Source organism: Erinaceus europaeus, chromosome 2, assembly GCF_950295315.1.
Source record: "Erinaceus europaeus chromosome 2, mEriEur2.1, whole genome shotgun sequence".
NCBI classification, from domain to species: domain Eukaryota; kingdom Metazoa; phylum Chordata; class Mammalia; order Eulipotyphla; family Erinaceidae; genus Erinaceus; species Erinaceus europaeus.
Window position 1 is genome coordinate 31,114,792 of NC_080163.1, and position 27,218 is coordinate 31,142,009.

Genomic DNA, 27,218 nt, shown 5'->3' on the forward strand with positions numbered 1-27,218 from the left:
CCCTTTCACCTCTCTGCCTCTATCCAAAACAAATAACTAAAATTATTAAAGTACTGTAAATTTACTATTTGAAAATCCATAGGCATAAAGTGCCAGGCTAGCTTCGCCGCAGGGAGAGAGAGAGACTAGGAACTCGTGGTGGCGTGGTAATACAATTCTTTATTGATGTGGATGCCCCAGAGTTGGGTGGGAATGAAATGGGTTTAGGTCACATAAAGCTAGCAAAATGGCTGCCCCCCACTATGCATGCCAGCACTTCTCCAGGTCAGGACACGAAGAGAGAGAGAGAGTGAAACTGGAACAGCAGTGGGCTTTATAGGGTAAAAAACCGGAAGTGGCAAGTCAGAAACAGAAATGGCTAGGAAAGGGGGTGGAGAGAGGCAAAAGGCATGCTGGGAAGGTGGAAGCCACCTTAGCAGCTGTTGCAATGGTTTTAATTGAATTAGCAGTACCCTGAGTGGATAATGTGGTGGGGATCTTTCAGGCAAAACAATGATTATGTAAATAGACCATAGTGTCAGCAATGGAGCATGGAGCAGAGCAGGGGAGGCTGGCTTTAAGGCCCGACAATAAAGTCTATCCTAAACATGAGTATATAGTTTATTTTCAACATGTGATTCTACATAGCAGGGTTTTGATTCATATAATGCACTCATAATTTAGTTTATTGAAAAGATAGTTTCATGTTGATAATAAAAGTAAATTGCTTATGTAAGGTGTGTCCATACATGCCTGAAGCAGAATGAACTTAATGTTTATGTCCCACTTAACTGCTATTCTGTCATTACTTAAGGGCAGATTTTTACAACAATGACTAACTATATGTAGCTTTATTTCTCTAAATGTCTTAGGGTTCTTGAAACCACAAACCTATTACCCAGACCTATAGCCTTATGTATTCACTGGCTTCTTGAACTGTTCTTGACAATTTTAATTTCTTTTCTTGACTAATGGAGGTTACCTCCTATTAGAAAGTGCTTGCTCTCACACAAGCTATAGGAAATACTTGGCCTTGTACAAGTCACATTAACTTTACAATAGATATACTGATGGCTCCAATCTTTGACGGGGAAGGATAAAAAGGCAAATCAAAGAGCAGTGGATAATATTTAGCAACTGAGGCAAATGAGTAGAAGACAGCATTTTATTTATTTATTTTTTAATCTTTATTGGATAGAAACAGAAATTGAAAGGAAAGGGAAGATAGAAAAGGAGAGAGACAGAGAGAAACCTGTAGCCCAGCTTCACTGCTTGGGAAGCTTTCCCCCTACAGGTGGGGACCAAAGGCTAGAACCTGGGTCCTTGCATGCTTTAATGTGTGTGCTTAACCAGGCACATCACTGCCTGGCCCCTAAGATAGGGTTTTCATTCTTCACAATGTGTTCAAGAATTTCCCTGTTCTACAACACATGAGGATTTCTTAACTATACCTGAACAAAAAGTTCTATGTTGTTTAATAACAGTCTTCAGTCAAGTCTGTTTTATTTGGCTTTTACTTACAATGTTTTTGTCTTACTGGAAACAGTTGTCTTTCTTGGCTAGGGAAATGGAGTTGTTTAAAGAATAAGAGAAATAATACAGCTGATCGTTCTAACTCTATTTACCAGTTCTTATCAAATTTCCTCTTGAAACTAAACACAAGATTGATCTAATAATGGCAGTTTATACCAGAGATTCCCAATAATGTTGACAGTTTTCTCTTCCTAAAACAGTATGTAGTATGAATAATCCTCAAGTGTAAATACACAAGAATTGTGTTTTGAGGATTAATTTCTTATATTATTGGTAACTTTATGGAATACTGAAAAATCACTGTTCTTGCCCAAGGTATTCATTTTTTAAATATTTATTTATTTATTCCCTTTTGTTGCCCTTGTTGTCTTATTGCTATAATTATTATTATTGTTATTGATTTTGTTGTTGGATAGGGCAGAGAGAAATGGAGAGAGGAGGGGAAGACAGAGAGGGGGAGAGAAAGATAGACACCCGCAGACCTGCTTCACCGCCTGTGAAGCGACTCCCCTGCAGGTGGGCTCGAACCGGGATCCTTATGTCAGTTCTTGTGCATTGCACTACCTGCACTTAACCTACTGCACTATCGCCTGACTCCATTTTTAAAAGGGCAACTTTGAAGGGGAATCATGCAGCCACTTGTATCAGAACTATACTTAGTCATCAGGCTAGTTTTAAGATGCTGCAACATTTCTTTGTATTTCATCTCATGGAGTTTTGTTTATATCAGAGGCCTATGGCAGAGCCCTAAGGTTCAGGGTATTGTCCCAATAATCAAAAGAGCTAAATGAACGATTTATTTTTATTATTTATTCTATTTACCACCAGGTGGCTCTATTGTATCACCAGGAAATGCGCCATGTGTGAAATTAGTAGGTTTCAAAGAGAGAAAGCAAAGCAGCAGTTTTTTGTTTTGTTTTGTTTTTAGTTGTATTCTTTTCAAATTTGCAAGAATAGTCTATCCCTTTTAGGGTTAATTGGAAGCAGCTGCAGTAGCCTGGCTGTTTACAGGAAACAGGACACATACATGGAGCCTATAGAGAGGTCACTATCTTAGTACATATAGGCTTTTTCCTTTTTATATTGCTGTGTAATTACCTATTATTATCATATAGCCAAGTAAGTACTGTAGTTCCAGCAAGAAACGTATCTTCATGTCAGTCTTTCATACTATACTTTTTGCTTATTAGAAAGAGAAACTCTCAATAGAACAATTCTAAAAGATGAAGTTCTCACACATCTGCTGATTGTGTCAATATATTTTGGGAATATTTCATTCTAAACCATGTGTTATCTTTGTTCTAATGGAATTTATAATAAGAAGGGGGCAAACAGAGGAACAAGAGCTTCTATGAGTTTAACAGTGCTATTCCTCAATGTTAAAAATGTCTTCTGGGCAATATTCCATAGGCCTGTGAAATTTTGGTCCTAGCCTCTTGAAGGAAATATCTCTGGGGAGTCCTGGAGGCATGGCCAAGGAATAACTGGGATCTGAATTGCCTCTCCTCCCAAAACAACAAATAAATACAAGAGTTACAACTGAAGTCATAATCTACAGCTGAAAGTTGCAGCCTAAGGTGGGTGCTCGTATGTAGTTGGGGCAAAAAGGGGCATGGGTTGAAGAACAGCAAAGTCAAATCAGCTCTGGGTGGTATGGGCTCTGAGCTGCGCCATTTTGGCGATTTCACTTTAAGCACAGCAAGCAAGTAACATTGTTCCTAGTTCCGAAGAAAGAGAAAGGGACTTAAAGCATCTCAGTCTTTGACTCAGGGGGCATTTAGTCTTCTGAGTTTAAGGCAAGGACAAAACATAAAACGGCATTTGTGAACACAAGACAGCCCAAAGCAACCACTACCCCATCCCATCCCAGCTGCCACAGCTCATACAAACAAGAGAAACCTAGAGACCACAACAGCACTATCTGCTGGCCATCAGTTACTAGCACAAAAAGTGTGTAAGCAGAGAAACAGAACTAAACAGCCAGCCATGCTGTATCAGCCAGACAGAAATGAAACAGGAAATCCAAGGAATTACAGTTATAGAGAGACTCTCAGAGACTACAGAAAGCTCATTATGAGGACTCTCCAAGAATTTAGGCAAGAATTAAAGGAGCGTTTTACTATGTAATTAAAACACACGAGAGGAGAATCTTCCTATGTTAGAAGAACTGCAGTCAGAACTCACTAAGCAGTTAGAAAGCATGAAAGAAAATTTTCAAACTGAACTCCAGGGATTAAAAGACACACCCAGATAGAAGGCTTAGGAAGTAGATTCATATATTCAGAAGAAATAATCTCCAATCTAGAAGATATGGCAAGCCCACTCTTTCAATTCAAAGATGAGGGAGAGGAATGGTTCAGAAAGACTGAAGCAACTCTCTGTGAAAATGCAGATTCCTTCAAAAGATTGAATATAAGAGTGATAGATAGGTACATCTGAGGAAGAGGATAAGGCCAAAGGCATTTTTAGTTGAGAACTTCCCTCACTTAGGAAACCCTCAGAACATTCTCATTCAAGAGGCAGAACAATCACTCAGATTCATAAATACAAAAAGACTAATGTCAAGGCACATTATCACATAATTGTAAAACTATCAAAAGTCAACAACAAGGAAAAAAAATCTTGCTGGCTGCTAGGGAAAGAAAAGAAGTTACAAAGGCAGAGCTATAGGACTTTTATCAGATTTCTCTTCACAAACTCTAGAGGCAAGGAGGAGTGGAATGGCATATTCAAAGTTTTAAAGGAGAGGGAATTCCAGTCACGAATATTGTCTCCTGCAAAATTATCCTTCAAATATGAGGGAGAAATAAAGACTATCTCAAATATTCAAGAACTAAAGGAATTTGTCACAATCAACCCCACCTTACAAGAACTACTGAGCCGAGCCCCACAAGAAAGGAGGAAGCAAAGGAATACATGTTCCAAAGACCAAGTTGCAGATGCTACCATGATACCAACCTGACTCCCCAAGACAGATGGCCTTACCAATGTACCTTGAAACCCTGCCTCTTCAGAGCCCTGCTCCACTAGGGAATAGTAGGGATAAACTGGGAGCATGGATCAACCTACAAACACCCATGTTACGTGGAGAAATGATTACAGAAGCCAGACCTTCCACCTTCTTTATCCCATAATGACCCTGGGTCCATGCTCCCAGAGAGATAAAGAATAGGAAAGCTATGGGGGGGATGAGATATGGAACTCTGGTGGTGGGAAATGTGTGGAATTTTACCCCTCTTAATCTATGGTTTTGTCTAATATTTTCTAATTTTTATTTTATAAGTAAATAAAAAATAATAATAATTAAAAAAAAAAACCTCTGTGGGGGTTGAATTGTCATGTGGAAAACTGGGAAATGTTATGCATGTACAAACTATTGTATTTTACTGTTGACTGTAAACCATTAACCCCCCAATAAAGAAATTATTTTCTTTAAAAAAAGAAAATCTCTTTGTATATCAATAATAAATGCTGAAGACAAATAAAATCCCAATGCTGGGTAATTTTTTAGTCCAATTTTCTAGAGATTAAGATTGTAATAATTTAAGATATTCTTTTTAATCTCCACTTAGACTTAAGTAATATTTTTTATAACATTTCACTATTTCTGTGTTGAAGAAAGGAAGAGGATTTGCATAAGTTTACTAGACTTATTCTTAATCCATAAAGTTAATTGAGAATTCATGGAAATTATAAATGTCACAAAGTAATACTTGATTATTATTTTAAAGAAAAAGCCCCTGGACATTGGACAAATGGTGTTTACTTTGGCTCAATTTGAGGCCTTGGAGATTTGCCTGAAGGACGCAGAAGAAAAGGCTAGAATCTTATCTGAACAGGTAATATTTGACATTGGATTTGGAAGTCTATTTTTAGGGAGCAGTAGAGCAAGTATAAATATAAATGTGGATTTAACATCTGTTCATATATATATATATATATATATATATATATATATATTATATACACATATACACACACACAGCGTTTCATTCATTTCACATAGGACAACAATTACTTTTTTACTATCTTTATTCATTGGATAGAGACAGCCATAAATTAAAAGAAAACAGAAAGAGAAAAGGAAAAAGACAGAGAGACAGCTGCAGTACTGCTTTACCACTCACAAAGGTTTCCCCCTGCAGGTGGGGACCAGGGACCTGGAATCACATGCACTCAACCAGGTGCAACACTGCCCGGCCCCCACAGTTACTTTAATATATATATAATACTTCTAGCATTAACTTTCATTCACCACAGTTCATTAGTTAGGCAGCTCATTCACAAAAAACCCTCTAAGTGGTTTCCTGACTACTAATAATATATATTTGCATTATAACAGGATAAACAGGATAAAGCCCATAGGAACCACACCGGATTAATTTTCTCACATTATCTGAGTAAAGAGAGTTTTTCAAATACTGACTTACCTTGTGAGATTTTGAAACTCATAAAATCAAATCAGGTCAGGAGTCAGGCGGTAGCGCAGTGGGTTAAGCACAAGTGGCACGAAGCACAAGGACCAGAGTGAGGACTCAGTTCAAGTCCCCAGCTCCCCACCTGCAGGGGAGTTGCTCCACAGGCGGTGAAGCAGGTCTGCAGGTGTCTGTCTTTCTCTCCCCTTCTCTGTCTTGCCCTCCTCTCTCCATTTCTCTCTGTCCTATCTGACAACAACGACATCAATAACAATAATAACTACAACAACAATGAAAAACAACAAGGGCAACAAAATGGAAAATAAATAAATATATTTAAAAATAAAATAAAAATAAAAAACATTTTTAAAAAATCAAATCGGGTCAGGTGGAGTACAGCCTGATCACTATGGAAGATTATTTATATTGCAGGGCCCCAATCTCAGAAGTACCATGTATGTGTGCATCAGCACAGCTCACAGAATGACTTGCTAAACCATTTCCTAATATGATTACATTTTGCAAGCAGTACAGTGTACAGTGCAAATCCTATTGTTGCTTTTCTCCTTTCCCCTGATCCTAGAAAGCAATGCTGCCTGGAGTATGGGTCTCTTGAAGCATAAAGCTACAGTGTTCACTCCTGGTGAGAGTAAAAGAAATATATATATATATATATATATATATATATATATATATATCCTATCTTATCTATGTGTCACCAGAACCTCATTAAGATTTCACTATGCCCTGGATAACTTTTTCATTTAGGAAGGGAGAGAGAGAGACAGAGAGAGAGAGAGGAGAAAGAAACAGAGAGAGAGAGAGACAGAGAGAATTGAAGCTTCCCCAGTGTTTTGGCCCTTCCACACAATTTCAGGATTTGAACTGGGACAAGCCATAGCCTCTACCAGATGAGCTGTTTCTCCTGTCCTAAGCTGAGCATTTTATTAGATTTAGTGTTTAATTTGAAGTATTTTGAGTTTTTTTAATTTTTAAGTTGTCAAATTTGTAGACTTTTTATAGTAAAGACCTATACACCAAAATTTGTTGCACTAGAATTTTGAAATATTTTTTGTAAAAACTAGGATGAAAGGTCCTTCTGATATGAGAAAATTAATAACATGTAAAGGACTCACACACATACACACTCCTATTTCAACTTGGTAAAAAAAAAAGTACACCTCTGACATGGAGATATATCTGTTTACTAAATCTGACCGGTTTAAGGGATTACAGGCTATCAATAAATTAAAATGTGTTGTCCAAGGCTCAAACTCAAAGTTTCCATCTTAGTCTCATGCCATGATCCTAGCTTGCCATAACATCATTCTCTAAAAAACAAACAAAATGCTCAAATTGTGAAAAGATTATACACTATGAAAAATATAATGATGAACATGAGATACCACTCAAAGCAAAAAGCTAAGAATTTCAGCTTCCAAGCTGGAAGGTATTTTGAATGGTTAGTTAAAAGAGAGAACCTCTGCTAGCATTAGGTTGCAGTAGGAAAATAAAAGTTTATTTTATAATTTCATATCTACTAATGGCATCTCATTTAAATAGACAAAATTCAATGTATAAAAGTACTCATCTCTTTTTTTTATAAAATACTTTTATCCCCTAAAAGCATTTAAAATTCTAAATTCAGTCCCCTTACATAACATCAATTAGATGTATTTTCTTACACTATCGATATATTAAGTACATTAGATGGAAATTGACTTTCTCTCAATGTCTTTGCACTACCATGAATAAGATGTTGGTTAGGTATTTTGAAAAGAAAATTGTGGTGGTCCAGGAGGTGGTGCAGTGTCTAAGGCACTGGACTCTCAAGCATGAGGTCCTGAGTTTGATCCCCAGCAGCACATGTTCCAGATTGATGTCTGGTTCTTATTCTCTCCTCCTTTCTTTCAAATAAATAATTAAAAAAAAAAGGAAAAGAAAGAAAGAAAGAAAACTGTATGACAGGGCTTTTCTAGTCAAAGAGCTCATAGCCAGAAGAATTGTGAAAAGTTTAAGAATGAAAATGGGTGTTTCTATGGCTCCCAGATAACTTACAGTACTTATAGTACTGAATTGCAGGGTCTGTGTATGTTCTTAAGTATTGTCCTTGGAGTTGCTAGATTTGCATAACCAAGTGAACCCAATTAGAAATATGCTCTAGTTTGAATAAAAGGAGAGAATGGCATGTAAAAAATTACCATCATTTTCAATATTTCATTTTTAATTAATTGAGCATTTTATTACATCTGACTGCCTCCACTATTACTGTTCAAACAGGTTAATCAAATACAACTAATATTCTCAGCAGATTTAACCCTTAGATTTTTGCTTTCTCTCATGTTTTAACTAAGCATTATTCTTGAAAAGATAAAAGCTACAACAAACTCTTCCCCCATTATTAAGTACAGCAGCTATTTTTTAAACAGGGTGGAAAAGGTGTAGATAAAGACAAAGAGAGCAACTGACATTTCTTAAGGTTAAGACAGGAAAATGTCCTAAAACTACCTGGCTCAAACAGTCAAACATTTGTCCACTGGGTGCCACTGTCTTCCTTAGCAGGTTTTTCCACTAAGTGTTATAGAAAGAGACATTGATATTTGCGAGTGTGCATGTGCGTGTGCGTGTGTAGCAGTACTTTAACATATAAAAATATTAAGGCTTCTTTCAAGTATTTCTAATTTAAGATTTGTTATAGAATGTTATGATTGTTAAACGGACCTCACTGGCAACTGAAATCATTTATTCTATCAGTTACTTGGCAGTGCACTGGTCAAATGTGTTAACTTGGGGTCGTGGGCTAGAAAAGGGTAAGGAGATCAGAGGAAATGTCAAGGACAGAGTCTTGCTGGAACTAATGAATGTAAGCTCCTGGTACTGCCAATCACTGGATCCTATATTTATCCTAATACCTCTTATAGTACGGAGAATGGAGAATTAACTTAACAGAAAGCTTAAATGCTTGAGGTTATCATCTACCTCATATCTCTGTCTGCTTTGATCTTTGTTTACTTAAACTGAGCTTTTCAAGGTCTCTTATTACAGCAAGATCTCAGTTGCTCAGTATGAAAAAGAAGGCAAGGCCTCAGAAATAGCTTATTTGGGGAGACATGAACTTTACCAGGTCTAAGACCTAGGTCAAGCCCCTGGTTTTCAGTATAGTTGTTCTCTCTCTCTCTGTCTGTCTCTCTCTCCCTGTTTTTAAAGTCACCCTAGAATAGTGAAGTCCTGGAGAGAAAAAAAAAACAGAAAAGAAGATGAAATTTATTCAGGAAACATGGAGACTGGCCATTTCATCTGTGAGGTCACATAGAAAACAGAATTCTTTGTTTCCTTCTTTATTTATTTATTAATTCTTTATTTCTGTAAAGTCATGCTATTATTAACAAAATAAAAGAAATGTATAATTAGGATAATTTTCAAATATGACTTAATAATCTGGACTATTTAAAACTATAAGAAATAAATTTGCAGCAATTCAATTGCTTAGCATGAGAAGGGTCATAGGAATCTAACTCTTGTACTGGGTAGCACAGGTAAGTAATTCAAAACATTATCAAGTTTTGCAAAAGAAAATTGTATTTTGTATTGTAGTTTGTGTAATTAAGGCCAATGCAGGGAAATTCGAGGAAGCTAGGTAGTAAATAAAGGGTAAGAAGGAGAATAGGAGAAAATAAAAACAATTAAGGAGAAAGAAAACTATTAAGAGTAAAAACATTTCTGGAGAAACTCATATAAGCAGTTTTTGCATAGTACAATTTTAGTCACCAGGGGTAAAGAAAGGAGGGCTGTGGTTTATGACTACGCACAAATAGAAACTACAGCTGTTGTGCTGAGACAGATTCTAAAAAGTCCAAGAAAACCCAGCTTCACAACACTGCACTCATCTAGAGAAATCCCAGAGCAGAGTGACCCTGCAAATCAGCTCCCAAGATACTTCCTCTGAGACACCCTTTACCCAGTGGCTCATTCATCAGGAAATCCTGGTTTCAAGCTCTCCATAGCAGATCCAAGAGAGTTGGTGCTTTGTTTCATCCTCACTCCTTAACTAGTTTTATGACCTTGGGAAACTGATTTAATGTTTCTGACTTATTGCTGTCGTATATGGAAGGGGATAAGCATATTGGTTTCATCAATTGTTTTAAAAATTAAGTGAAAAGTATGTCTGGCTCTTATTAGGTGTGCAATAAATGTAGATTTATCTCCGTTTCTACTAGTAGTTAAAATGAACTATATGATCCATGTCATATCATGAGTGTGTGTGTGTGTGTGTGTGTGTGTGTGTGTGTGTGTGTGTGTGTGTGTGTTGTGTAAGAAATTTCTTTACCAAGGGCAGGGATAGCTTAGTATGTTGGAGAACAGTATTGGTATGCCTGAGACCCCAGTGTCCTAAGTTCTACCATCAGCAGAGCTATTTATTTATTTTCTCTCATAGAAAATAATGAAAATAAATCATTGGATCAGATGGTGGCTCACCTGTTTGAGCACACATGTTCACGGACAAAGACCCAAGTTCTAGCCCCCAGTCCCCACCTCCAGGGGGAAAGCTTTGCAATTAGTGAAGCAATGCTATAGGTGTCTCTCTCTCTCCCTCTCTCTCTCACTTCCCCACCCTCTCAATTTCTCTGTCTCTATCAAATAAATAAAATATTTTTAAAATGAATAAAAATAAAAAATATGCATACTCATATTTTACGAGTAGTTTAAATGATGCCCAGTCATTAGCAGAAATTCTCCCCAGACTTGACTTTTTCAACATTCATCTTTCTCTTTTACTATTTCTTAGCTTACTTAGTAAAGGAACTTTAGAAGTTTAAACTTTTCCTTCCTGCATCATATCTGCCTTCCTTTCATTTGATTTTTGCTCTGAATAGAAGCTGAGTATGCAGAGCTAACACCCCAGATGTACACTGACCCAGTCAGGCTTACTCTTAGTTACACATAACAGATAATCCAAATAAGAGTAATCTAAACACTGTAGATGTTTTCACTCATATAAAGTCTGGTCACAGGTAGCTCAGGAGAGGAATGGGAGTTTTTCAGTCTTCAGTCCCTTAATTTGTCCCCTCATATATGTACATCTATTTACATATCCATCCTCAAGTTCTACAATGTATCCACCAGTCAACATTTCAGGTCTGAATCCTAACTGTCAGCAGCTGAACTATCACAGCTGCAAATACTCACATTTCAGAAAACAAGAATGGGTAACTACTAGCTGAGTGGTTCCTTCTAATTTCTCTTGGAAAAAAAAAAACTATTCAGTGAAGTCTTATCTTTTTTTCACCTATTTGCATGGGAATTAAGAAGTGTGGATATCTAACTGGAACCAGTGCCAACCCCAAGATTATGGGATTTTTTTTTTTTACTAAGAAGTGGAAAATGGATTGGTAAATAGCATTTTCTCAACCAATTTCTCAACTCTCTCAGCAATTTCTCAACCAACCCCTCAACCATACTGCTGCACTTTGTGCTTTGTTCCCTAGTTTCACATGTGTATATTCAGTTTCCTCAGCACCATTTGTTGACAGTGCTGCTATTTTCCCACTGAATGTTCATGACAATCTAAAGAATAATCATTTGTAGATGTAGGACTCTTAAAAATTTCTTTTCCCACTATTCTATAAGAGTTGGCTTTCAGTGAGTACTACTGACTGGAAATCGACATATTTTTAGCTGCAACTAAGATTTACTTCTGGGTCCTTTGCCACAACACTTTCCTCTTTTTTAAAAAAATATTTGTTTATTCCCTTTTGTTGCCCTTGTTGTCTTATTGTGGTAGTTATTATTTATGTCATTGTTGTTGGATAGGACAGAGAGAAATAGAGAGAGGAGGGGAAGACAGACAAGGGGAGAGAAAGATAGACACCTGCAGACCTGCTTCACTGCTTGTGAAGCGACTCCCCTGAAGGTGGAGGGCCAGAGGCTCGAACTAGCATCCTTATGCTGGTTCTTGTGCTTTGCGCCACCGGCACTTAAGCTACTGCGCTAGCGCCTAACTCCCAGCCACAACACTTTCTAAACCTGAAAATCACAGTGAACCTCTCTTACCTGTAACTGGGAATTGAATGACTCATAATAATTAACTCATAATAGTTAACTTTTTACCTTCAGCTCTTAGTATAGTTAGCAAATAAAAAAACAAAGGACTATGTTTGACTACTTTTATTTCTAAGGAGACTCCAAAATTAATCTTTTAATGAAGATGTCGAATGGTATCTTCTTTTTTAAAATTTATTTTGGATATACATAGAGAGAAGTTGAGCGGAAAGGGGGAGATAGAAAAGGAGAGAGAGGGAGTCCGGGGGTAGCGCAGCGGGTTAAGTGCAGGTGGCGCAAAGCACAAGGACCAGCATAAGGATTCGATCCCCTGGCTCCCCAGCTGCAGGGGAGTCGCTTCACAGGCGGTGAAGCAGGTCTGCAGCTGTCTTTCTCTCTTCCTCATTGTCTCCCCCCGCCTCCATTTCTCTCTGTCCTATTCAACAACAACAACATCAATAAAAACAGTAACTACAACAATAAAAAAACAACAAGGGCAACAAAAATAAATAAATAAATAAATTTTAAAATCAAAGAAAAGGAGAGAGAGAAAGAGACACCTGAAGTTGTGTTACACTGCTCATGAATCTTCCTGGGGCAAGGGGCTTACACTGGGGTCCTTGCACATTGCAATCTTTGCTCTCTGCCAGATGTGCTACCTACACTTTTTTTTTTTTTTCATTTGAGTGTTCAATCTATATCTCCTTTAAGTTTAGGAACAGAAAAAATATGGAACACCAACAAAATTTTTGATACTGAATATATGTTTAAAATGTGAATAAAAATGATTTGATGCATGCTGAGACTACCCTCAAAAATGTTCTCATTCATTTTTCATTGTTTGAATGTAACAATAGAACTCTTGATGTCAAGTTTACTTGAAATAAATAATGTGTCTGTGGTAGGAGTATTCATTTCTGCAAGTGCTTAAAAATTGTGTTTGAAATGCCAGTTTGAAATCATGAGTTTTTGTGAATGAGTTTTTGTTTCCAATCTATTTGAAAGTCTATATTAATGCCATAAAATTACAAGAATGTTTTTGACTTGGAGTGAATTCCCTTATCGCCATGAAACTTAGTTGTTGGGAAGTTTTTAAAAATAATTAATCAATTAAATTTCTGACTGATTTTTACATCAGAAAATTCTTCCTTAAAACACATGTGCCTGTATGTGTGTTTGCATATGTACACACACATAGGCACACACACTTTCCTGTCTAAATAGATGTCAGTCTTCATTCTGTTACTGGCTGTGAGACATGAATTGGGAGTCAGAGAATGTAAAGGGAAGAAATACAAGCTGGTAAAGAAATATGTTGTGGTCCAGGAGGTAGCGCAGTGGTTAGACTTGCAAGCTATAGGTCATGAGTTCAATCACCGGCAGCACATGTACCAGAGTGATGTCTGATTCTTTCTCTTTCTCTTTCTCTCTCTCTCCTGTCTTTCTCACTAATAAATAAAATCTTAACAGAAAAAAAAAAGAAAAGAAATGTGTTGTTTTGAATAAGTCAGGCACAATGACAAATGGGCTTCTGTTGTTGCAGGCTAGATGTGTGGACTGCTGGCCTATTACATAACTAAAGACTTCCTTTTGCTAGTAAATGTCAAGATCAAACAGAGGTCAGTTTTAAATAACTGATGGGGTGCTAATAAATGTGACTTCCTACTTTGAGTCCAAGCAAAAGGCCTTATAAAACATGACTCTGCTGATAAGAACAAGTTTCTTATAGAATAAACTTAACCTACATTTTCTTCATAATGTTTCCTCTGGGACAGGAAGATCTCATTTTATCTAATGTCTACAAATAAATTAGTAAATTAGGTATAGGCTTTTGTTTAATTATTTATTCAATAAATAATAATTGAGTTTATACTGTGAACTAGGCATTCTGCATGTTAGCTCATATATTTTTCCAAAAGGTCCTGGAAAATTGTATCTTCATTTTGCAAATTGTGGAAGTATTTGTGGACTTACAATCCCCTTAACTGACATTTCTACACATTTTCCTTAGAGACATGACTTTAGGTACCTAGTGTGCCAAAAAATTAACAAATGCTTCACCATTAGTGTTACTTTTCCTGATCCTACTAAAAATTCCAACAAGGTTCATAAAGTCAACTCAAGTTCTATCTAATTCAAACCCAACTTCGAAGCTTCCTGACTGTTAACATACTAATACCAGTGGATTATTGGTCTATTTCACTACCATCCTTTCACAAGCAGACTAGGAAGTTTTCCAGATGCCACATGAGATTGAACAGCGAAGGTATGGGATTCCAGATGTCCTCTATTAAGTGGGACATAAAGGAAATTTGAAAACATGTAGAACAATTTCACTGTTCTAAGTTTTGCTCTGAAAAACTTAATTAAAATATGCAGACATCATCAAACTCTGAGTTTGTTATTTTAAAGTGCTAATATTTTTCAATTTGTAATACTGTAAATGTAAGAAAATATAACCTACATAAACAAAAGTTCCTTAAAGATCATCATCAATTTTTAAAGTATAAAAAAGATCTGAGAATGAATGAATTTGTGAATTGCACAAACTATTGATCTAATGACTCTATACTATATCATAGAAAGAAAACAGATTGTGAGTCACTAAGGAAACCACTGCTACATTAATAGGATAATAAAACAAACAGTTTTTATTTTAAAACAAGATAATAAATGCTAAGCAAACCCCTAAAGAGAGGATTCCTCTTAGCTGCTGGCATCATCTATCAATGATGGAGGACATCAGTTTCCCTCAGTTAATAGGAAGAAACATCTCAGTAAACATGTTCCTTATTCATACTTCCATAAAACCAAGAGAGAAAAATAATTGTTACAATTTTAAGACCATTCTTTCTCAATATACTCTCTCCCCACTATTTGTGCTCCTAATTTCTCCTGTAAGATGTCTGTCTTCAACATTCACTGAAACTTCTTCCACTACTGTCCTAACTTAATATCTTATACTTATTTTCACAACCCTCACCCACTCATATATCCATATATTGAAACTACACTTCTGGTTTTGATAGTAATTTTAAATTCATAATATTTCATGCCTTTCCTTTCTAGAATTGAGTTAGGGAGGAAAAGGTAGGGCCTGCTATCTGGTTCTACCTTCCATGACTATCAGTGTGTTTGAATATTTGTTTGATTTTGACAAAATACCTAAGTAGAGAAATAGATAAGAAGGGACCTTGAGAGGACAGAAGTATACATCCCAATTTGGGTAGAGTAGGGCAAAAGATAGTATGAAACTACAGAATATAAAGAAAAAATACAGAGCAAATATGAATTACCCCCAATCATATTCAATAATTGCGTGTGTGTGTGTGTGTGTGTGTGTGTGTTCCTTAGGAAGAAATAGGGATTGATTTATAACCTAATTTTTGTATATAATCTACATATTACTCTCTGTTTAATAATTAATTCTCAACACAGTCATCTCTGGCACTCACAAAATTAAACTCCCTCAAAACCAGAGAGGTAAATAAACATAATCCATGTGTATATGAAGACACAAGTTCTGTTTCTGGCATTGCATATGACAGAACAGTGCTCTGATATCTTTTTCTTTTTTTTCCACCTCAGAGTAAATTTATTGAAAAAAAAAAAAAGAGATCAATCCCTCTAGATACTTTTCCTTGACTTAGTAAATGAAATCAAGGCATGAAACACTCTGATAGTCATGGAAGATAGAACCAGATAGCAGGCCCTACCTTCTCCTCCCTAACTCAACTCTAGAAAGGAAAGGCATGAAATATTATGAATTTAAAATTACTATCAAAACCAGAAGTGTAGTTTCAACATATGGATATATGAGTGGGTGAGGGTTGTGAAAATAAGTATAAGATATTAAGTTAGGACAGTAGTGGAAGAAGTTTCAGTGAATGTTGAAGACAGACATCTTACAGGAGAAGTTGGGAGCACAAATAGTGGAGAGATGTTGGTATGCTTCTAATTCTGCTTCTAAAACCCCTTCTGTTTCATTTGGTTTAATCCCCCCTGCTTAACACTGTATTCTATTTACATAACCACTGTTAACTAAGCACCAGCATGCCTGCATTGGTTTGATCCCACTTAAAGCTGGGATCTATTTACATAAACCTCTGTTAACTAAGCACCACCCTCCCTCCAGGGCATTGGTGGTTCAGTGGTAGAATTCTTGCCTGCTCTGCCCCCTCTCCTTGTCACACCCTGACTTTCACCAGTCACTTTTCTCTCCACCCTGTCTACATCACATCCTGTTTACACCCTACTTGGCAAGTATATATAAGGACAGGATTGTGAGTTTTAGTTTAGTTTTTAGATGGCTTAGATTGTGTTGCATTCTGCATGAATAAAGAGACACAGCGCACAGCTCAGCCATGAGTCTCTGGTCATCTGTCTCCGCCCGCGAAGCTAGTCTAGCAGAGAGAGAGTAGATTGAGAAAGAATGGTCTTAAAATTGTGACAATTATTTAACACAACAGTTAGGTACAGATTCTAAAGTTTCACTGATCTTGGCTACCATTATATTTTCCCCCAACATGAGACTTTGAGTGTAGGGAGTTTTAGACACACACACACACACACACACACACACACACACACACACACACAATTCTCTTATTCTTTATTCCCATCATGAGTATCTGTATTGTCTTTGGGACCCACACAAACTCTAAAGTAGTGGATTGAACTGTGATTCTTTCTGGTGAGATCAAACACTTTCTGCTTTAAAATTCATTTGGAAAATGCTGCCTTCTTCATTCAAGCAGGGGACATTTCCTGAAGCTGCCTGTCTTTTGTTTCCTAAAGTCTAAACTCATCAAAAAAAAAAAGAAAGAAAGAAAGAAAGAAAGAATAACAGGGATTGAGAGAAAGGATAGCTCTGAGAAAAACTGAAGAACAGCTATTTGCATTTCCTGCTCCAGGGTGGAAATCCACCTGTGTAAGTTATACCAGCAAGGGAAGTCTGTTAGCAGGCTGTCCTCTTGAAAGTGCTCTAAGAATGTGCTAGAATTTAGGATTTGTTTGTATAGTGGCTGTATCCTAGAGCCTAGAGTAAGTACCAAGCTCCTGCAGTGAAGCTCAGAGTCAGCTCACCTACAGAATCTGCACTTCAAGAACACTGATTTTTTTTTTTTAAACAAGATGAGACCAGAGAGAATTTCAGTGTCCTTGTGAGGCACTCAAATGAATGAAAAACATCAGAGAATGGGAATCTTCTAAAAGGATTGTCTGTCTAGAAGTGAAGGACGTTGATGGAAAAAAAGAGGATTTACAGAAAATAAAAATATACTTTTTGTGTATTTCCATTTGTGGACCAAGAACTACCTCTATTATATCTATTAAGATAGCTGTTTCTTTTTAAACTATGTCCATATCATGTTGGCTTTAGTTTCTCAGAACCTGATATTATTACTTTATTACATTTCCATTCAAGCAGTTGAACTTTATATATAAAGTTACCCAAACTGTTTTCACATTTATTCCCTGTCTAGTATCCTTAGTTATTCATAAGGCACTTTATCGAAGATAAAAAGGTATAAGATATTAGAGTGAGAAAGATCACTCAGATATCTACAGACAGGAGCACACTAGGAATGAGGGATGACTCAGCATAGCAGAGGTCAAAGAGTCCGTCATGCCTGGGCTAGAGACAGTGCAGATATATGCGGGGTAAAAAGTTCTGGGTATATTTGACTGGGGGTCAGGGGAGGAGGGGGTGGACAAGAAGGAATGAATATTTTAATCATGGGTTGGGGAAATTCCATTGCAGTCAGACTGATCAAGGAATCTAGGAAGGAGGGTGGTGACCTTTCCGTTATAACTTGACCTTTCTATGTTGGGTGATGGTGGTCTCAGGTTAAGGAATGCATCCTTCAAAAGGAGTCTTAGGAATCTCTATGCCTGAACCCCTAATTTTATACTTCAATTATAGATTGCTGTTTTAATTCAGAACTTAAATGCCACTTCATGACTCAGAGCCCTCCAGCCCCCAGAGTAAGGGTATTACAGTTGAATTTATCTCCCTCTCAATTCAAATGTTGCATTCTCAACTTCCAATACTTCAGAACATGACTTTCAGTCACAGACATAGCTCACCAGGTAGAGTGTGTGTCTTGCCAGACACATGACTCAGGTTGAAGTCCTAATGCCTTATAAGAGATGCACTGAAATATACTGTCATATGCACTGAAATATGCTATTATTCAGATGCATTGAAATATCTATCATATTTCTCTTTCTCCTCTCTCTCTGTCTCTCTTTCTCTTTCATATATATAAAAAAGAAGAGGCCGGGAGTCGGGCGGTAGCGCAGTGGGTTAAGTGCACAAGGCACTAAGCTCAAGGACCTGAGGAAGGATCCGGTTCGAGCCGCAGACTCCCCACCTACAGGGGAGTTGCTTCACAGGCTGTGAAGCAGGTCTGTAGGTGTCTTTCTCTCCCCCTCTGTGTCTTTTCCTCCCATCTCTATTTCTCTCTACCCTATCCAACAACAACATTATCAACAACAACAAAAGGAGCAACAACAGGGAAAATAAATAAATGCAAAAAATAAATAAATAAGTCAGGAATGGCAAAATGCAAGGCCCTGGCTCTACAAGCACATCCAAAAATCATAACTGTATAACTTTATTTAGAAAATTTTGTTGTAGATATAATCAGTTAAGATGAGGACACATCAGAGTAAGAGGGGCCCCTAATCTAACAGAGCTGGTGTCCTTGTTATAAAAGAACAGAAATTTGAACACAGACATAGAAAAGCTCATGTGAAAATAATGATAAGGGTGATATTTGTGCAATTCATGTAATGCCAAAAGAGTCAAGTTAGATGAGAAACACAGAGATTCATTCTACTGCCCTCTCAAAAAATCAGCCCTACTAATCTTGATCTCAGACTTCAGACCTCCAGAACTGTGACACAATACATTTCTGTTGTTTACATCACCCAGTTGGTAACACCCTTCTATAGCAGCTCTAGGAATTCAAGAGATAACTATGTTTCTAAATTATAGGTCTTTGGAAGATTGTTTTAAGATGTGCCTAAAAATGTCTGAAAATAACTTGTTAAAGGCAGAAATATTAATAAATGTTAAAGTATGATTTGTCTAGGGCATGGGTATGATAATGAATTTGTTTTTAGGTATAAAACTGAAATGATCCCAAAGTAGTTATGTCAACTAAATCTATCTTTAGTTACAGAGATTCCTGCACTTTCAACAGGTAGAGCAGGTAATGATAGGTAATTTTTAAGTGACTTGTCTCTGTTATTTGTTGCCATGGAATTTCATGGTTTAGAGGACTAGCCCAAGTTAGGTTGTGACGCACTCAGCACAAAGGAAGCCTTTAATTTTTTTTTTTTTTTAATTTATTTTATTTATTTATTCCCTTTGTTGCCCTTGTTGTTTTTTTATTGTTGTAGTTATTATTGTTGTTGTCATTGTTGTTGGATAGGACAGAGAGAAATGGAGAGAGGAGGGGAAGACAGAGAGGAGGAGAGAAAGACAGACACCTGCAGACCTGCTTCACCGCCTGTGAAGCGACTCCCCTGCAGGTGGGGAGCCGGGGCTTGAACTGGGATCCTTATGCGGTCCTTGTGCTTTGCGCCACCTGCGCTTAACCCGCTGTGCTACAGCCCGACTCCCCAAAGGAAGCCTTTATACTTAAATTAAGTCACTCCTTTTTTCTGTAGAATGAGCTCTATAAGGTTTGGCAAGACTCCATTTGTTTTTGAGTGACACTGGAAACTTATTTTGCAATATTAATTGCTATGTATGTGTGGGGGATTGTAGAGGAGAACAGACAATAAGAAGTAAACTAACATGAAACTTCACATTACTTAATGGGGTGGTTTTGATTCTGTAATTAATTGGGTGGGTAGCTAAGGAAAAAGTTTTAAACATACTGGTGGTTTAAACATATGGCCAGGTAGCTCCATTTATTGGGAAAATGAAGTGAAAGAATTGAATGTGAGAAGTTTAATTTGATGAGTTAATTTTTAGGCGCTTAGTCTACATTCAAGTGATAGTATCAAGTAAGTTGTCAGTCTGAATCCAAGAAGCTGTAAACATTGATACATGTTAAAAACATACAATTCATGAGTGTATGACTAATGTTTAAGTCACAGAACCTGATAAAATCAGATAAAGAAACAGTATGGGTACCATCACTGAAAGGGAAGAGAATCTGGAAAACACCAGAGGAAGTCAGGTACTGTTTTTCTTATCTGAGAGAGAAGAGAAATAAGAAAGGACACTTGTAAGTTGCAATACATATAGGTATGACTTCAAAAAGAGAGGAGGCATACTTGTAGAAGTGAATAAAATGTGAATATATATAGTCAACCCATATCTATGACCTTTTGACAGGATCTCCTGGAACTGGATACAAGTACAGAGCTCTGGTGGTGGGAATGGTGTGGACTTATACCCTATTATTTTATAATTTTGTAAATCAATTAATAAAAAATAAAAGAAAAAACTTAAAGAAAAATGTATACAGTGGTCCTGGAGGTGGCACAGTAGATAAAGCACTGGACTCACAAGAATGAGGTCCCAAATTCAATCCCTGGCAGCATATGAGCCAGAAACTGAAATAATTCACTCCTACCAATCCTGACCTTTAAGAATTACTGAGAGGAATCTGGCATGAAAAGAAAAACCAAAGGGATTTAAACTTCTATTAAGATGATCAATAGTAGAACAGAACCATGAATACAGCTACAATAGGGAAAATAAGAAACAGTAAAGGGAAGAGGAAAATAGACAAAGCTGTATAGTTCAATGTTGGTGAACTAAGGCCAACTTAAAAAAGACGGTTATGGATATTGTAAATTTGATACAATATTCATTTTAACCACAAAACAAAATATAACACAAAGATGAATAGGAAACACATATAAAGTAGGCAAGACCATTTTAGAAAACCATCTGCAGAGCAGGGTGATGGCATACCTGGTTGAATGGACATGTTATAATGTACAAGGATCCCGGTTTGAGCCCCAGTCCCTACCTGCAGGGGAAGAACTTTACGAGTGGTGAAGCATTGTTGAAGGTGTCTCTGTCTCTCTCTTTTCTCTATTACCCCCCTCCCTCTCAATCTCTGGTTGTCTCTATCCAGTAAATAAATAGATTAAAAAAAAAAACACTTCATGCCTGAGGCTCTGAAGTACCAGGGTCAATCCCCTGCACCACTATAAGCCAGAGCTGATAAGTGTTCTGGTAAAAAAAAAAAAAGAAAAGAAAAGAAAGAAAGAAAGAAAGAAAGAAAGAAAGAAAGAAAGAAAGGAAAACCATCTGCATAAAACATCAAATAGAAGAGGAAAATAGTCAACAAGAACGTAAAACAACCTTGAAACAAAAACTAGCATGATTATAAGCAAACCACATTTATCAATAATCACCCTAGTCTCTCTGTGTCCAGATTTCATCATGTGAGTATCAACTCTTATTTTTCTCTCTCCCTTCTTCTCTCTCTCTCTCTCATGTTCTAATGTGTGAATGTTCTCAGTTTTCCTGAATAAAATTTAAAATTCCTGAAAAAAATATAATCACCCTAAATGTGAATGGTTTAAATTCACCAGACAAAATATTCAGATTGACTAAAATTTAAAAAGGATTAATGGATTAAAAAACAATATTCAGCTATTCTCTTTCCCCAGGAAATAGACATCCAAAAAAAAGACAAACAGAAACTCTGGATAATAGGCATTCCAAGTCAGTAATGCAAACAAAAGGGCAGGAACAGCTATTCTAATCTCAGATAAAACAGACTTTCATGCAAAGAAACAAGAGATGGACATGAATACTTCATATTGGTCAGAGGATCAGTCCGACAAGAAGATATAACCATCATCAATATATACTCTCCCAATAGGTATATACCCAAATATATATTTATGTTTATGTTTGTTTATGTTTATGTTTATATATTATAGTTATATGCAGTTGAAAAAAATGAGAACTTAAAATTACTTGGAGCACAATGGAAGTGATACCAACTACTAGGCCCTGTGGGATATGGCAAAAAATTGTCCTAAGAGGGAAGTTTATATCAATACAAGCCCATGTTAATAAACAGCAAAGATCTAAAACAAGCTAACAAACATTACAACTGAGTCAACTAGAAAAGAAGCAACAGATACCCAAGAGTAGGAGGAAGGAAATAATGAAAATCAGCAGAAATTAATGAAATAGAATCCAGAAAGATGATTCAAAAGATGAATGAAACCAAGAGCTGGTTCTTCAAAATGATAAATAAAATAGATAAACCAATGGCTAGACTCACAAAAAGAAAAAGTGAGAAAATTATGATAAAAACAATAAGGAACAAGAGAGATGAAATTACAACTAAAGTTGGAGAGACAGAAAGAATCATATGTGGGTATGAACAGCTCTGCAAAAAGATTGGACAACCTAGAAGTGATGGATACATTTCTAGAGTCATACTACCTACTAAGCCTAACTCAAGAGGAAGTAAATAGCTTAAACAAGTCAATCACTAGTATATAAACTGAATTAACTATCAAAAAATCTTCCCAAGGGTAAAAGTCCAGGCCCAGATGGCTCTACTAATGAATTTTATAAGCCTTTCAAAGAAGTATACCAATTCTCCTCAAATTCCTCCATAAGACCGTACAGGGGTAAGCACTCCCAAATACGTTCTGAGTCAAGCATTACTTTGAACCCCGAAGCAGGAAAAGATTCTACTAGAAAAGAGAACTATAGATAAATATCCTTGATGAATGAATGTTGATGCAATGATTCTGAACAAGGTCTTGACAAATCAAATGCAACAACATACCAATAATATACCAACACTAAGTGGGATTCATCCTGGGGAAGCAGAGGTGGTTCAACAGCTTCCAGTCAATCAATGTAATTCATCATCAATAAAAAATAAACATTACATGGTTATATCAATTGATGCCAAAAAGACATTTGACAAGATCTAACACACATTAATGATCAAGCCAGAAACTGCGATTAGAAAGGACAATTACTTAACATAATAAAGGCCATTTATGACAAACTCACAGCCTAACATCATTCTCAATGAAGAAAAGCTAAAAGCATCCCCCTAAAATCAGGAACCAGACAAGGATGTCCACTATCTACATTATTACTCAACATACTCCTCGATGTCCTCATCATTGCAAATAAATAAAACTATAATTATTTGTTGATGAATCACAAAGACACCACCAAAAATCTACTGGAAGTAATAAATTCAGTACAGTATTAGGGTACAAAATCAATACACATAAATTGGTAGCATTTCTGTATACAAACAGAGGAATGGGAAATAAAAAACTCAATCCCACTTGCAATTGAACCCAAAAAGACAGAATACCTCAGGGTGAATCTCATGAAGGAGTAGAAGGACCTTTACAATAATAACTCTAGTACATTGTTAAAAGAAATAGAGAAAGATACACAAAAGTGAAAGAACCTTCCTTGTTCCTGGACTGGAATAAAATACATCATTAAAATGGCCATTCTACCAAAGACAATCTACAGTTTCAGGGCAGTTGCTATCAAGACCCTAATGACATTTTCCTAGCAAATCAAATAACTTGTCCAAAAATTTGTGTGAAGCCACAAAAGGCCACAAATGGACAAAGCACTTCTGAGAAAAAAGAAAAAAATATGGAGATATTATGCTCTCCGACTTCATTTTATACTACAAAGCAATAGTAACCAAAACAACATGGTACTAGAATAAAAGTGGACTTTTGGATAGGTGGAGCAGAATTGAAAGCCCTTAAATGAGCCTACATATATACCACCACCTAATATGTGACAAAGGCACCAAAACTATTCAGTGGGGGTTAAGAAGTTCACTTCAGCAAATGTGGTTGTAAAAATTGAATAGACACATATAAAAAAAGTAAAATTGGCCTCCACCTATCACCATATACTAAGGCCAAATCAAAATGTATTAAAGATATAACTATTAGATCAGAAACTCTCAAACTTATAGAAGAAAATGAAAATTTGCAGGACCTTCATATTAAATATATATTTGGAGACTTAAACCCCTGGGCATAGAAACTGAAAACAAGAATAAATAAATAAATGGGATTGCACAAAACTAAAAAGCTTCCACACATCAAAAGCAAGCTAAACAAAGATAACCAGGAAACCCAGCACATGGAAGAAGATATTTATATGTCACACGTCAGACAAGTGACTGATAGCAAACAACTATACAGAACTGATTGATACACATCTACCAGTGAAACAAAAATAACCCAATAAAAAACAAGCCAAAGAGCTAAACAGTTTTCTAAAGAAGAGATACACATGACCCATGATTGTAAGTTATAGGGGGAAAAGGACAAAGAAGCCTCCCAGTGGTCAGCAACAGAATCAGTCAGAAATCCCCATTCCTTGTACTATCAAGACAGGCCTTATCAATTACAGAAGCCAGAATCCCCACCTTCTGTGCCCCCAGAAGAATTTTGGTCCACACTCTCAGAGTGATAGGAATGTTAGAGGAAGGTAACTAGAGGGTTTTGAAACCCAACTTTATCAGTATCCCTAGAGAGAGGAGGAAAAAAGATATTCAGAATTAGAAATAGGTATAGGCATGATTTAGGAAGAGAAGGCTAGAGTATAGAAAAAATGGGCAAAAATTAGATAGATAGATAGATAGATACATAGATAGATAGATACATAGATAGATACATAGATGATGCATAGATAGATAGATAGAAGATGGATAGATGAAAGATAGACAAACAGTGATAGGGTTAATAGTCAATTCATATTTGTTACTGTGGGAGAATCACTAGTTTCTAATGGAGAGAATGAGAACAAAGAACTCTGGTGGTGGGAACGTTATGGAATTGTACCGCTGTTATATACCTGTAAACCGGTATTAAATCACTAATTTTAAAAAAAGGCAGATGGGAAATTGTACCCATGTGTCACAGCTGTACTGTAAACTATTAATCCCTCAATAAAATCATAAAAGAAAAGATGAGTTTTATCTTTGCTGAGCAGAAAATAATGTTTGCAAAGGACAGTGACAAATCATTGTAAATTGTGCCCTCTTTTTTTTTTCTAAATGGGGAATTGGTGAGTAATTTCTCTGTATTTTGGGCATTTTAGTGTAGGTAAACTATTTAGCTTTTAGATAGTGTATTAATAGAGAGTCTAATCTTAATTTGACTGAAGAAGGAATTCACATTGTTTGGATCTCTGAATATGGAATTAGATTAACAATTTATATGACTTAAAGATGTCTTCTTTGGGGAAGGGATGTGTGCATCTTCGAATAATGTAGAACAACTGCATTAGGTTATAAGGAACATTTAAAGATATGCATATACATCTGAGCATAAGGGTCTACTGTGCCTAACAGCTGGGCTAACTTGGACTTCAGTTGGCTTCTGCTTATTATTTTTTATTATTTTGAGGATTTTTAAATTTATTTTAAAAAGGAGACATTAACAAAACCGTACGATAGGAGGGGTACAACTCCACACAATTCCCACGACCAGATATCTATATCCCATCCCATCCCCTGATAGCTTTCCTATTCTTTATCCCTCTGGGAGTATGGACCCAAGGTCATTGTGGGTTGTAGAAGGTGGAAGGTCTGGCTTCTGTAATTGCTTCCCCGCTGAACATGGGCATAGACTGGTCGATCCATACTCCCAGTCTTCCTCTCTCTTTCCCTAGTAGAGTGGGTCTCTGGGGAAGCAGAGCTCCAGGACACACTGGTGGGCTCCTCTGTCCAGGGAAGTCTGGTTGGCATCCTGCTGGCATCTGGAACCTGGTGGCTGAAAAGAGAGTTAACATACAAAGCCAAACAAACTGTTGAACAATTATGGACCTAAATGCTGGAATAGTGCAGATGAAGTGTTGGGAGGTAATCACTGCAGACTTTTGTGTACTTTTGCTTTCAGGTATATTATTTTGCCCTAGTTTGTGGATACATGTGAATATATGCTCTATCTAAGGGGACCTGGTCTATATCTAGGTTTTGGGACTTTGTTAGGAAGTGAACCACCTGGAATGGAATTAGAGAATACTATGAAAGGAAAGGTCTCACCCGAGTAATGAAGCTGAAGGGTTGTCATTCCACACCTGAAGTCTCTGGACACAGTCTGAAGTGAAGCATGCTGAGGTGGCACTCATTGCCTTGAATAGGTTGTGATCAGTGGATGCAATATTATTTGACATGAATTGAGAGAATCATGCAGGAAAGTGGGCCCCACCCTGAGGTTCCAGGACTGGGGGAAATATAGGTTCTATAGGGGAAATTTGAGGTTCCTGCTGTCTTAGGGTTCCAGAAGACAATGGATAGTTATTGTTATCATCACATTATTTGGTGATTGGGTTAACTTTAAAAAGTCCCTTTGTTAGGATTTGGTGTACAATACCCAACATCTCATATATAACTGTGCTATCGGTTGATTCTGTTCTCCCTGGTCTAGGCTTTTGAGAGAGACAACATATCAAAGACACAGCCTATGTATTAAAAAGACTCAGTCTGTGTTTCAAAAAGTTTGAGACATACAATCAATTTTTCCACTATCATATTAATTAAATAGTGATTAATATGACTACATTTTACTAGGAGTGTACATAGACACCATTCCCACCACCAAAAGACTGTGTCCCCTCTCACCCACCCAACCCCGCCCCCCCCAGCCACCCAAGGAAGCCGAATGTCCACCCTCCCCCTCACCACAGGGTTTTTACTTTGGTGCCCTACTCTAGATTTAGTCAGATCCCGCTTTTTATTTCCCTCTCTGTTCTTCTTTCTTAACTTCTGTTGATGAGTGAGATCACCCCATACTCATCTTTATCTTTCTGACTTAGTTCACTTAACATAATTCCTTCTAGCTCCATCCAAGATGGGTCAGAGAAGGTGGGTTCATTGTTCTTGTTAGCTGCATAGTATTCCATTGTGTATATATACCACAGCTTTCTCAGCCATTCATCTGTTGTTGGGCATCTGGGTTGCTTCCAGGTTTTAGCTATTATGAATTGTGCTGCAATGAACATAGGAGTACACACCTATTTTTGGTTGGGTGTTATGGAGTCCTTGGGGTATATCCCCAAGAGAGGAATTACTAGGTCATATGGAAGGTCCATGTCTAGCCTTGTGATAGTTCTCCAGACTGCTCTTCAGAGAGGCTCCACCAATTTACATTCCCACCAGCAGTGCAGAAGGCTTCCTCTGTCCCTACATCCTCTCCAGCATTTGTCACTGCTGTCCTTTTTGATGTATGCCATTCTCACAGGAGTGAGGT

General features: G+C 36.9%; 1 protein-coding gene across 4 annotated transcripts in view; it reads left to right on the top strand.

Moving 5' to 3' along the window:
* The window catches only part of CCDC192 (coiled-coil domain containing 192), a 268,059-nt gene that overhangs the window by 65,385 nt on the left and 175,456 nt on the right, over nucleotides 1-27,218 (top strand). For 2 of the 4 annotated variants that reach the window (XM_060177542.1, XM_060177529.1), the window contains exon 3: nucleotides 5,244-5,351. The exons of 1 other annotated variant lie outside the window; for it this stretch is intronic. In XM_060177542.1, coding sequence (XP_060033525.1) covers nucleotides 5,268-5,351 — 84 coding nt within the window. In that variant the 5' untranslated portion in view covers nucleotides 5,244-5,267. Of the gene's footprint in view, nucleotides 1-2,946; nucleotides 3,090-5,243; nucleotides 5,352-27,218 lie in introns of those variants that run through there. One more of the 4 variants, XM_060177550.1, reaches the window with a different exon arrangement.